The sequence below is a fragment of the Periplaneta americana genome, chromosome 15 (genome assembly GCF_040183065.1).
Source record: "Periplaneta americana isolate PAMFEO1 chromosome 15, P.americana_PAMFEO1_priV1, whole genome shotgun sequence".
NCBI lineage: Eukaryota > Metazoa > Arthropoda > Insecta > Blattodea > Blattidae > Periplaneta > Periplaneta americana.
This window is the reverse complement of record NC_091131.1, coordinates 131332178-131346632: the sequence shown is the minus strand read 5'-3', so window position 1 is coordinate 131346632 and position 14455 is coordinate 131332178. Positions and strand designations below refer to the sequence as shown.

The 14455-nt window shown below is 36.6% G+C and overlaps 1 protein-coding gene across 2 annotated transcripts in view; it reads right to left on the bottom strand.

Moving 5' to 3' along the window:
• LOC138715335 (glutamyl aminopeptidase-like) overlaps window positions 1-14455 on the bottom strand; it is a 139760-nt gene that overhangs the window by 25759 nt on the left and 99546 nt on the right. For both annotated transcript variants that reach the window (XM_069848146.1, XM_069848148.1), the window contains 3 exons: window positions 13423-13621; window positions 7297-7571; window positions 3698-3870 (listed from right to left, as the gene is read on the bottom strand). In XM_069848146.1, the coding sequence (XP_069704247.1) occupies window positions 3698-3870; window positions 7297-7571; window positions 13423-13621 (647 nt within the window). The remainder of the gene's footprint in view (window positions 1-3697; window positions 3871-7296; window positions 7572-13422; window positions 13622-14455) is intronic.

The window sequence follows — 14455 nt, the reverse complement described above, 5'->3', positions numbered from 1 at the left end:
AGACAGAAATCAACGAAACGACAGCTGGCTCAGAAACAGTTAATGCTCACTCAGAATCAACCACCTCTTTGATGTCGGCATCTTCATAGATTTAAGAAATATTCAATACATCAATTACACTCGGATTTTCAGTTCCGGTTACACCAAAACCCTCAACATCGTCAGCAGGAGAAGCCAAGTCAGTTCTTTTGATTTAGACCAGTGCCAAAAGTGGATGCTCGAAAGATACGAGTTCAACGAAGAAAATGTCAGCGCTCTGAAGTTCTTACATCTATACCGATTAAAAACTTTTAAAGAGAAATAACTTATGTGCAGGAGCAAAAGCAAAAGAAATCCAAGTCTTCAGTGCTAGTGAAACGTCAACTTGTTCAAATTTGTATTTTGTACTAATCTAACGTGCTGTAATGGGCTGTAAATAATATATCCTATCGTCTAATACAACTCATTAACATCGTGTTTATGTGTTGATTTAATTTTATTATCAGTGAATAGAAATGAAGTAGAAAGGTGAAAATGTTATAGGGATATTCACTTTGCCCGGGTTAATTATTCGCTTTGTCCGTGTACCCGGGCAAAGCGAATAGTTAACTATATTTTCTTTCTCAAATCATATCACTGTCCGTAGTTACGTGAAACGAAATGCTGTTTTGTAGATATATGGACAACATGTGTCACAACCAAAGTCATGAAGTTTTTGTTTCGGGATCACCAAAATATAGCCTGTGGCATTGTTTGTTCTTAGCTTATCCGCTTTTCCCGTGTTTCCCCTACATGACAATGACCTTCCACTCTCCTATGCAAAATACGTCCGCTGAAGAGGTCGTTAACCGGAACACAACAGACTATTGCGCATTCGCCATTTGATTAGAACATTGCAGCATGTCACAATTCAAGTGCTTAAGATTCCACGTTTTCCTGTAAAACTGGCCAAACACAGCAAAATGATACTTTACTTTTTTGTTGTTCTTTATTATAGAAATCTTCCACGAAAATTAATGAAATGGCTTACTATTCGCCCGGTATAATGTGCTATTACTATTGTTTTATATATATATATATATATATATATATATATATATATATATATATATTACAGTAATAACATGTAAGCTAGTGAATGAAGATATATGAAATCAATGAATGTTATTGAGTTCAAGTAATAAAACAGATTATCAGGGACAAATTATTTCATATTCTGTACAAACCAGATTAATTTTCGAGTGATGGTCTAATCACAAATTAAGTACCGGATATTTAATGGATGTAAAAGACGGTCGGAGCGTGGTGCCAAACACATCACTTCATTCTAGTGCCGTTAATGGTCAATGGTCTCGGTCCTTATCGTAGTCTTGGTCCTTATCGTGGTCATGTCATGACACTTATCGTGAACTTTGTCCTTATCGTGGTCCATTTCGTAATTAGTATCGTGGCCCTTGGCTTTGTCCATGTCGAGTTTCTTATATTGGTTGTAGTTTTCCTTGTCATGGTCCTTATCGTGATCCTTATTGTTTTTGTCGTGGTCCTTGTTTTTGACATGTTCCTTATCGTGATCTTTGCTCTCTTTATCGTGGTTCTTGTTGTCATTGTAATAGTCCTTATCGTCTTCGTTTCTGCTTTTGTCATGGTCCTTATTAGATATTTGTTATCTTTGTCATTGTCCTTACCGTAGTCTGGGTCCCTGTCATGGTTGTTGTCGTGATCCTTATCATGGCCCATGTCATGGTCTCTATCGTGATCATTCTCGTGATGCTTGCCGTGGTCCATGTTGGGATCTTTATTTTGGTCCCTGTCTTTGTTACTTTCGTGATCCTATAGTGGTACTTGTGAATCTCTTAGTTCTTATTGCAATACTATTCTTTGTGATCATTATCATGGCCCAATGTCGTGGTTTCTTTCATGATCATTCTCATGGTGCTCGTCGTGGTCAATGTCATGATCCTCAGCGTGGGTCCCGTCTTTGTCCATATCCTTCTATTTGTCTTTGTCCTTGTCCTTCTCATAGTTCTTATCGCAATAGTTTTCCTTGTGATCTCTATCATAGTTCTCCTCTGATCATTGTTATGGTCCTTATAGTAACCCTATCAAAGTGATTTTCGTGGCCCATATCGTACTTATCGTGGTCCTTGTCTTTGCTTTGTTCTTGACATGGTCCTTGTTATCTCTGACGCAGTCCTTATCGCGATCCTTTCGTGGTCCTTTCATGATTCTTTCTTGTTACTTATCATAATCATTTCGTGGTCCTTGATGTGATCCTTATCGTTGTATTTATCATTCTCCATGTCGCGGTTTTTATCATGGTCTATGACGTGATGCTTATCCTTGTCTTTATCGCAGCCGTTACAGCGGTCCTTATTGTTTTCTCTATGATTCCTATCATAATGCTTGTTGTCTTTGTAATGGTCTTTATCGTTCCATTTGTCTTTGTTATGGTATTTATAGCAGTATTTCTTGTCTCTGTCATGGTCCTTATCTTGGTAAAATTCGAAGTTCTTATCGTGGTCCATGTCGTGGTTCCTACCATGATCCTTGTTTTGTTTGTCTTCCATATCGTGATCCTTATCGTGGTCTTTGTCATGTGTTAATCGTGGCCCATGTCTGTGGCCCTTATCATGGCCCATGTCGGGGTCCTCATCGTGATCTTTGTCATGGTGCTTGTCGCGGTTCACACCAAGATCCTTATTCTGATCCTTGTCGTGGTCCATGTTATGATCCTTGTCGTGTACGTTATCGTGGTCCTTGACGTGATCCTTATCGTGGTCCATATCGAGGTCCTCATTGTGATTCTTATTTTGAAGCTTGTCGTGTTTTATGTCGTGATTCTTACGTGGTCTCTGTCGTAGTCCTTATCGTGCTTCTTGTCGTGGTCCATGTTGTGATCCTTATTGTTTTCCTTATCGTTGTATATATCGTGACCCTTATTGTGGTCCTTGTTCATATCTTTGTCCACTTCGTGGTCCTTATAAAATCGTTGATATCTTTGTCGTAGTCCTCATCGTTGTCCTTGTTGTCTTTCTATTACATTTTTTCGTGGACTTGATCCTTGTCGTAATCCTTATCGTGGTCTATGTCGTGGTATTCATCGTAATCCTTGTCGTGTTATTTGTCGTGTTTCTTGTCGTAATATATTATCGTGATCCTGAGCTTTGGCTTTAACATGATCCTTGTTGTTTTTCTAATAGTCCTTTTCGTGGTTCTGGTCCTTGTAATCGTTATCGTGGTCCATGTTCTGGTATTTATCATAATCCTTGTCGTTTCGTTTGTCGTGTTTCTTGTAATATGTTACTGTGGTCCTGATCTTTGTCCTTTTCGTGGTCCTTGTTGTTTTTGTCGTGGTCCTTACAATATTCCTGCTTGTCTTTGCCGTGGGTCTACATTTGTCATTTCAAAATTTATATTGTTATCTCACTTTAGCGAATGAATTTCGTGTTACTTGATATATTTAAACAATTCATAAAAAGTAAACGATCAAGGACGTAAAAAGAGACCTACACGAGAAATAGACAACTGATAATATTTTGCACTGGTGTGTACTTTGGAGTAGAATGAAAATAGGCCTACGCATGCACGACCAGATGTCTTCCTGGCTACGTCAATATCGCGTGAACCGCGCTGTAGAACTGTAGACCAAGAGTCGTCTAATTCCTTTTTGGGGGGGAACTGTACGTTCATCGCAGCTTCGTGAATCCTTCGTACTTACCCTGTATCACTGTCCAACAAGGGAAATGTTGGAATGATCTTGTTCATGTATGATAGTCCATCTATATATGGCTGATAACCAATTGAGGTCAGGAGTAGTCTAATTATTTTCCATATGTAGTTAGTAGGATCACTGCGTTCTAACGTTGGGCCTAGTAGGGGTCTAAGATAGGCCTTAAACAAACAAATACATAGCTTCATTAATTAACTACTTCAGTATAGGAATTAATTCAAGAAATGAGAAATGAAATAGTTGGGTGTCGAAGGTTTTTCACGATTCCAGCTGAGTTTATTTTTAAGTCCATGTTTATTTTCGCTTTGTAATTAGAAACATCTACGCCGAGGCTTTCAGCATCCCTGACAACCGAAAAATTAGTTCTAGGTCTGCCATCGATCACAGTCCTGCAATCCTTTGCGCCGGAAATGCCGACAGATCAGTCGTTTTTATTTCAGCGCGCGCTATTGCCTTATACAGTTGTATAGGGAACGAATATAACCCAAATCAGAGTCCAATATTTTTAATTTTAAGGGCCACGGACACTGGCCTAAATTGATTTTTATTTTAAATGATCCTACCTCAAGCGTGTTGAAATGAAATAACAATGGCGGCCGACTAGCTGATTGCGCTACCCTGGGTATCCATGGACTCTGCCGTATATCTGCCTGCCTGTCCATCTACTATGTATGTAGGCCTACATAGATGCTCCTAACTATAGGATAGATTTCTTTCATTGTCAGTATATAGACTTAACAAGTAAATTTATCCGAAATGATGTACGTGCAATTTAATAGTTCTAGTACAAATGAATGAATCTTCGAAGTAAAATAATAAAAAAAAACACACACACACACAGTGACAATCAGTTTCAAGAATGATCAGGTGATTTGCTTCGTGATGTTGTGCATTACGCATAATAAACCTAAAAAGAAGATTACGTGTCAATAGGAAAATGCAGACTGAAAGAAACTTTCATTTACCGAAGTTTTCTATAGCTATAATATTGAACGCCCGAGACTACAGTTCAGAGACAGAGGAACAGAGGAAAACTGGTTAAGGGGTTAGGTACAGCTTACAGCAGTAAAATTTTGGAAATATTCAACATTTTTTTCCTCCATTACTGTATCTTGTGCAACAATGAAAATTAGTATGTGTAAAACACTGTCACTGTACTTCTGCTATATGACAAAAATATTTTTACGATTTAAAAAAATTATTCTCTCTCTTTTTTTTTTTTTTTTTTTTTTTTTCAAAATTCAGTCCACTGTGCAGTGATGAAGCGTTTCCCACATAACTCAAAAACTGTCCAACATTCTTTGATGAAATTTGTTGTGTGTATTTATGCATGCCATATCTACAATATGATGCAAGATCACTTCTCTACCTTTGATTGATTGTCTGATAAAAAGTAAATTCATTTCAAAAAATGGTCAAATATTAGTATTTATTTCTAACACAAAAAAATGTATTATTTATTTATTTACTAGAGCTTCCTCAAATTAGAGGCTGCCATTAGACAAAGCATACAAAACAACACAGGAACAAATAGATGATGAAAGATAACAGAGTAAGGAAAAAAGTAAACAAGTACACAAACAAACAAACAATGGCAGTTTACAGAATTAAAAAAAGTAAAGAAGCAATGGAAGCTAATAAGAAAAAGAAAAATGATAATGGTGCGTCAGTTCTTTTAGTACACTGAATTAGAGTCCATATAGGTGGTTCCGTAAAAGTTTGACTGACACTCTAATTATGAGGAGGGCCAGTTCATTCAGAAAAGATTTGTGCAGTCCTAGGGTCTTACAGAATTGAGAAGAGAAGTTAGGTATCGTTCCTCTTGCTCCAAACATCAATCCCGTAATACTTATATCGTGAAATTGATATTTATCTTTATAATACGGGATGGTTGGAACGTAGTTGAAAGAGCATGATATTGTGAACACGAGTTTCAGCAATAAAATAAAAGAGAGAGAACATAAAAAAGTTAACAAGTTTATGAGTTATGAGGGAAACTCTTCATCACTGCACAGTAAACTCGTATTATTTTGAATTCCGAAAAAAAAAGTATTTCTTTAAATCTTAAAAATATTTTTTTTTTTTCATATAACAGAAGGACAGTGTTTTACACATACCAATTTTCATTATTGTACAAGATACAGTAATGGAGGAAAGAAATGTTAGGTATTTCCAAAAATTTTACTGCTGTAAGCTACACCTAACCCCTCAAAGCAAGCCACTTATTGTTCTTACCAACATTGCATTTTTTGTAATCACATTGTCACATATGCGTAAGTCATTCAAGTAAGATCTTAAAAGATATAGAATTAAAGGAAATGAATTTCAGTGTACTGCTAATATAGAGTATCACACAGAAAACAGGCGTTTAAATTGGTGTCTAGCCTCCTTGGTAGCTCTGTTAGCAAAGCATGGCTTTTGATGACAGCGGACTTGGGATCGAGTCTCGCTAATGACGGAGTCGCATTTGTGGTAGCTAAAACAAAGGATCCTGAGGGGTTTCTAGGAGTTGTCTCTTTTCGCTCCATCATTCCAGAGTCATCCTCCATTTCAATATTCATTACTATTATTCTATTAGTCCCCCTTGAAGGGAAGGGTACAGACTGTTGAGTGCCCTGGCAAGTAGGTCGCCTGGATGGGCCCATTGTATTACCCGGAAGGGAATGGTGTGCATTCCCTAAAGCCTTCCGCGCTAGTTTCCCCTGCGAGCCGCCTCCGAACTCTCCTACAGTACTGAATCTCTTTACCTTTCCGCGTAGGCATCACCGCGGTCCTTCAATCCCAGGTTTCATAAACACTACGAGCCCACAGTATATAGCACTACCACCAGCAACTAATGACCACATAGGTCTATCACGGGTCCAAGTTCGGAGGTCCGCAGCCGACTTAACATCGGAACAAGCCCGAAATATGGGAAAGAAACGGAATTATGTTAAAGGGGAGGAAGTATAATTATGGTGGGGAAATGAGTGCGAGGTCCAACGATGAAAGTTACCCAGCAATTCTGCTTCAATTGGTTGAGGGGAAACCTCGGAAAAGCTTCAACCAGGTAACTTATCCCAATCAGGATTTGAACCCGGGTTCGCTCGTGTCACAGTCAGACATGCTAATCGTTACTCCAAGCAGTAAACTATTATCATTATTACAGTAGCAATGACCTAAACGGTATTGTGACTGGCGTATAGATGGTATCAGTCTGAAACGTAGTACGCTTTAGGGGAAAGGCGAAAGGACGCTTTAGTTCGATTTCATCGCAACTTAAAGCCTACATGGTTGTGGCATTGCATAGCTGAGTCAGGATGACTACAAAGAAAGCGGCCGTTCGGTCTTTTAACATTCCTAAATAAAAGAGTGGTTAGGCACAATAAGCCTATTAGAGGCTGCAGTAGGCCTACTAGCGGGGTTCCCCCACCCTCAGTACAAAAGAAAAGAAAACCGTTCTCTAACACAGTTTTTATGATATATTTTGTATATCCTTTCTGGACACTTACAAATTGTCATTGGCATTTTCTTTCAATTAGGTTATATGAAGAAAACCACAAAATAGTTTACTGCCGAATATTCAAGTTTACTATTAACATATTTACCTGTAACTTTTCTTCAATTGGTGTCAATTCGAAATCATTTCGTATGAAAAACAAGCTAATAACGAATGGCTCCCAGACCGAGAGATCAGTTTCATTGCACAGAGAGAGAGTAAGATTAAAAGTTGTGCTAATGTTAAGTTCCCTGGCACTGGTTAAGAGCAAAGCATCTTGAAGTAGCTTCTTGTGTGTCACTTTGGGTATCTTACATTCTGAAGACTGGAGATTACTGGAAATGAGTCCCCAGTTGTGTTGGTCGTAGTTTACCAGGAACATACCTGCAAAAAAATAATTTTGGATCGGAAGTGAAGCTAGTTTGAATATATATATATATATATATATATATATATATATATATAGTTTTCATTTCAAAATTTTCAAAATAGAAAATTTGCATTTTAAATTTCACCAACCAGCCGCCCCCCACTTTGAAATTTCAAATGGCATCCCTATATTTTTATACTTAAGTATGAAAGAGCATTCAATTGTTTATACACCTCATTCATTTATTTCACATCTTTTGTTTTACATCGTTGCCTGGCAGACTCGATTGTTGTTACTGTTGATTAGAGCTTAAGCTACAAATACCATCGAAAGTTTCTTGTAATAGTTATGTTCGTGTATTAAAGTATTGTAAAATGGTGTATACCCTTCAAGAGAGAACAGAAATCATATTTATTTATGGAGCTGAAAACCGTTGTGCTCGTAGAACTGTTAGAGCTTTCAACGAGAGGCATCCTGAAAAAAAAAAAAAAACGTAAGTCACCGATATCTCATGGATCTAATACGGAAATTTGAAGAAAATTGTTCTTTGTGCAATAAAGCAAATGGCCGATCTAGAAAACTCGATGAAACTTTGCAGATTGAAATACTAGGTCACTTCATTAGTGAAGCCACCACCTTCATTCCAAAAGTAGCTGCTGTAACAAACATTTCGGTTGGTTCCATACATAAAGTGCTGAAAATGAACAAATTTTTCCCCTACAAAATACAAATTCACCAACAGATCAGCGAAGACGATTTTGATATAAGAGTAAAATTTTGTGAACAAATGTCTCAGAGAATTGAAGATGATCCAAATTGAACAAAATATTTGCTTTAGTGAGGAAGCGTCTTTTTTCTTAAATGGGTTTGTTAACAAACTGGTAGGTAGGTAGGTACTGGGACAATGAAAATCCTCATGTGTTTTGTGAAGATAATACTTAGTTTCCTCACAAGATCAATGTGTGGGCTGGAATTTTTGGGGATGATATTGTTGGACCGATTTTCATTAAAAAAAACCTGTATCTGAACATATTAGACAATGTAATTGATCCACTTATCACACTGTCGCTAGAGAACCCAGTCAGCGAAGGAAACCTGATGTTGGACGAACAAAATTTGCATTTTCAACAAGACGGAGCTCCCCCACACTATGCAGTACCTGTGAGACAATGGCTGGATAGAAGATTTCCTGGAAAATGGATTGGTAGAAGAGGTGCTGTAGAATGGTTGTCGAGATCTCCAGACCTGACGCCGCTTGACCTCTTCTTATGAGGTAATTGAAATCAGTTGTTTATATTCCTCCGCCTGAAAATATCCAAGAACTGAAAAGTGGAATAACCCAAGAATGTAGTCGGATTAATAAGGAAACACATGAAAACGTTCGCGAGGAGTTTCAAAGTAGACTGTATTACTATTTAACTAACAATGGAGCACATTTTGAACACTTGAATAAACTGTTTTTAACGGGTTGCCAGGGAAAAGATGTGAAATAAATGAATGAGGTGTACTAGCAATTGAATGCTCTTTCATATTTAAGTACGAACATATAGGGGCACCATTTGAAATTTCAAAGTGGAGATGGCTGGGAGGGGGGGGTGAAATCTAAAATGCAATTAAGCCTGGTTTCAGACTCCTCCCTCAGTATCTAAATTGACGTGTTTTTTGTTTAAATTGAATCCAGTTTAAATAAGTCATTTAGACTGAGAAGTTTCGAAATGAAAGCTCTGTATGTATGTATGTATATATGTATGTATGTATGCATGCATGTATGTATGCATGCATGTATGTATATATGTATGTATGTGTATTTTTTTTACGACGCTGTATCAACATCTAGGTTATTTAGCGTCTGAATGAAATGAAGGTGATAATGACGGTGAAATGAGTCCGGGGTCCAGCACCGAAAGTTACCCAGCATTTGCTCGTATTGGGTTGAGGGAAAACCCCGGAAAAAAACCTCAACCAGGTAACTTGCCCCGACCGGGATTCGAACCCGGGCCACCTGGTTTCGCGGCCAGACGCGCTGACCGTTACTCCACAGGTGTGGGCCATGTATGTGTATGTATGTATGTATGTGTATGTATATATGTATGTATGTATGTATGTATGTATGTATGTATGTATGTATGTATGTATGTATGTATGTATGTATGTATGTATGTATGTATGTATGTATGTATGTATGTATTAGAGATGGGATAAACTGTTCTTTCTAAGAAACAGTTCCGACTGTAACTGTTTCATGAACGAAGCTGTTCCAAAATAACAGTTTCAAAGAAACAGTTTCATAAGAATGTGTTACAACATCAGTGCCAACTGTTCCAAGTGTTCCAACTGTTTCAGCTTGTCATCTGCTTCAGGAACATGTTTTAAAGCCCTTGAATCGTCTTTAAATCAGCTGTTTAGTGTATTATGACGAAGAAAGTCATTTTTCGTAGGTTACTGTTAAGGGTACAGAAAATAACTACAATTCAAAATAAATTGATCTTAGTAAAAATAACGCATATAACCATTTAGCAGATGATATTTTTCCCGGTATATTAATAATTAACACCATGTTAGGGCACCATGAACACACATCAATGGGCGGCTAATAATTAGGAGATTTATTAGAGAATTTGCTTCGTACAATTAAATTGCGCGATCCTACATAGGCTACTGTTGCACGAAGGCCGTGTGGAACATGGATAATATTATATCTACTTTTGATTGGAGGTCAAAGATAGCGCTACACGTGGCCTTTGCAGACAACAAAGAAGAGGAAAACTATTTCTAAATTGAACTGTTTATCTCTTGGAACCATGTGGAACGTTGAAGTGATCACTGGAGCAGTGTAACACTCTTTGGAACAGTTGGAACAGGTTATATCATGAAACTGTTTCGTATCGAAACAGTTTCAATTGTGAAACAGTTTCAAATAAACTGTTCCAGCTTTTTTTACCCATCTCTGGTATGTATGTATGTATGTATGTATGTATGTATGTATGTATGTATGTATGTATGTATGTATGTATGTATGTATGTATGCATGCATGCATGCATGCATACAGGGTGATTCATGAGGATTAATCGCCACTTACGGAGCTTATTTCCTAAGACATTCTGAGCAAAAAAAGTCATAAAAATATGTGTCCTAATCTCAGTATTTTTAGAGTTACACTAATTTGAAGTTGTTTATAAATTAGTATATTTTTTTAGTTTTAAGGGTAAAAGAATATTAGAGATAAAGAATGAACTATTCAGGAGTGTAATTTCTTCAATTAGCTAGTAAGCTATTCTGAAGCTAAAAATGTATTGTGAATTCCACAGTTGCTTTATAGAGATTATTTTTTACTACAAAATTACATTTTTCTTTCGCATTTATCACAACAATTGTTACAATTCACGCCACTCTTGTAAATTATTTAAGACTGCACATTAGGATGTATAATTAAACTGTAAAAAATCAACTTCCTTAGTCGTATGGTTGCAGCAATTGTTGTGATAAGTGCGTAAGAAAGAATAAGAGATGCATTTAGGAGAGAAAAATTAGGGTTAGAAGAAGGCGAGGAAGAGAAGAAGAAACAACAGGAAAATGAGAAAGTAAAGAAGAAATCATATGTTAACGAGGAACGAGATTATTATTAATATTGGTTTCTAATTAACTGTAGTTGTCAAGTCTAAATAATTTTATCTTGCACGTTAGGGTTACTTAATGAGTTATAGTTTTAAAATTACGATGAGATTTTGCAATTTCTTACATTTCAACAGTATTGTGGCTTATTATTTATCAACTGCATCTCATAATCGAAGAGTAAAATAAATTTCTTCTAGAAAATGTCTTTTCGTTACAGTTGTTGTTTATTCAACTGTCTGAAGACAGTTTGAACCTCATAAGTGACACCAAAAAGGGAATACTCATGAGATATCTAAACCAGAAGATATAGGCTAGGATGAAAAGTTCCTTTATACAATGCGTGCAGTTCTGCGTTGTGTAACTTTCTCCATTCTCCTGTAACTTCATCCCTCTTAGTCCCAAATATTTTCCTAAGAACCTTATTCTCAAACACCCTTAATCTCTGTTTCTATCTCGAAGTTAGAGTCCAAGTTTTACAACCATACAGAACAACTGGTATTATAACTGTTTTATAAATTCCAACTTTCAGATTTTTTGACAGCAGACTAGATAACAGAAGCTTCTCAACCGAATAACAACAGGCATTTCCCATATTCATTCTGCGTTTAATTTCCTCCCGAGCGTCATTTATATTTGTCACTGTTGCCCCAAGATATTTGAATTTTTCCACTTCTTCGAAGGATAAATCTCCAATTTTTATATTTGCATTACATGCAATAATCTGGTCGTAAGACGTAATCATATACTTTGTCTTTTCGGGATTTACTTCCAAACCTATCGCTACTAAATATATCTTGTAGATTTCCACATAAACTTGACATTGTAGATGTGGCTCTTGACAGACTGGTGTTCTCAGGTTTTCTCATTGAGTTGTCATGTAGCTTCATGAAGCCCTGAAGTTAATCAATTCTGTTATTATTCCATGCTTCGGTATACTTGCAAGAGAAATGACGAGCATAAGCATATGCTAATTGATGTATATTAGTGTAAGTCATTACTCTTAGTACACTTAATAACTTAATTAACTAATTATGACTTTTGCTCCACAGTGAACACCTGTTGCTTCGTGTATCGCGAACCATATTTTCCATCTCTGTCATCGCCTTCTTAAACTTCTTGATTTGGTAAAATAATTGGGTGTGAGACATATCACACTTTGAAGCTTCAGCTCTTAATGGGAACTTCTCTTAAATGTCAGACCTTGCTGCTTCCTGAATAACTTCTTTGGATAATTCATGCTTGTTCTTTTCTTATGTATGTCCGAACAATTTTATGCCCTAAAAACAAATATACTATAATCAATAACGTCGTTATATTAAACATTTAAAAAATGTTTTTCACAGTACGTACTGTTAAATTAATGTCGTGGAGCAGTTTTGAACATTGTTTAAATGTTCCTCCAAGAAACTCTTTAAATGTGTTCCACATTATCTTGTCAAATACGACCATTCATTAAAAGGAATAAGTAGTATAGAGATCTACATTAATTTTCGAAAGTGAATTCATTAGGCTCTAATACTACATACTTTCTAAGCACTTCGACACAAGTTCATCCCCTGACTTCACACGAATAAATTAAATGGAAGGAAAATGGCAGCCAGTACATCAGAAAGGTTACCTTCTGCTGTCAGTTCCGTCAACTTAGTGAAAATTATATTTTCAGGTGAGAAATTCAATCTATTCTAATGTGTCTCCTGTTCAAAAGCGTCCCCTTCTCACCTACTTCTGGATCTGTTATTTATATCATTGTCTCAACTAAATAGAAATTGTGGGAAAGAAAAATTTCTGAGAGGAAACTTCCATGCTTATTTCAAACATCGCAATTCGCAATGTCTGGTTTTCTTTGGTGGAAAACCTTCAGCTGATTGACTGAACCTCTGCTCTACACTGTTCTTAGTTGATGCAAAGCATAAATATTACTTATTCTATTACTAATTTTCAACTAAACGGGCAATTGAGAGATGCTAAAACGATTGCTGGCTATCATGAAATAATGAAAAAATTATAGTGGCTGAAGCTACAGAAGAACCTACCCGGAGATACGATAAAATGCCCTAGAGCTATTCCTTACACCATAAATCTGAATTACTGCCAGTTTAGTAGACAGTTCTCTGTTGAATACTAAGTGGACCATTAAACAGAAAAATTGAGCAATACTGATAATGATATTAGTGCTCTGGAAAAGACATAACTTAAATAAAGTACAAATTAATCTGAAGACAAACGATTCAACATAATATTTCCCCTACCTGCATCTATAGGATTCATTATAACGAAGGATTGCATATCTGGCAGGTTCCCAATGTTGTGAGTTCTTTCTCCCATCCAGGAGACGGGATGTATAGAGTCAACATCCATGTTGTCCGGGGTGATGTATGCGATGGGGATCCACCACATGAAATCTCGTTCCTCTTCTGTCACATTGTGAGACTCTCCATGGAACAAATGCTGCATGCGGTATAAATACCAGAATATTTAATTAGGAAAAAGTAGTCATATAAAAACAATTTATGTCTATATTTAATTTATATTTTGTCTAGCTATGTATAGGGACAATAGGAACACGGAGAGGGTTTGAAATTGAACGAGTTACATCAGCTGCTTGTTTATGCGGATGACGTGAATATTTTTGTGACGTCATTGCCTCTGAGCCATAGCTTTCAGTGCGTAGCTTTCCATCCGTGAGACATCATGTCCAATTTCCCTTGGTCCGTGGATCGTGCTTCTACCGGAGCACCTTCGAGTTGTCTCGTTGTTACAAGGGAGCGAATAGATTACAAATAATAATAACCCATTGACAATTAAATGATGATTTATTAACAGTGGCGGCTAGTGGGTATTGACTTAAGGGGGGCTGCATACAAAAATAAACCAAGCAACTTACTTAATTTAAAGATTAATTCCATGCGCCTTGTCTTGTAAGTTGTGTTTAAATGAGGCAGGCTAATCTCAGTAGATTCACTGGCATTTAAAAGAATCCTGCGGGACAAAATTCCGGCACACCGGCGACGTTGATATAAACCCTGCAGTTGTGAGTGTAGTTAAATAAATCATAATTTAATTTTGTATATGCAGATTTGAACCTTAGAAATATCTAACTGGCGATGTTGTAGTTGGTTGTATATATATATATATATATATATATATATATATATATATATATATATATATATATATATATATATATGATACATCAATAAATGAAAAAAATTACTGAGCCAGAAATTGAATTCAGGATATTCAAGAGTACGCACCAGGGCGCTTGCCTCATTTATTGTGATG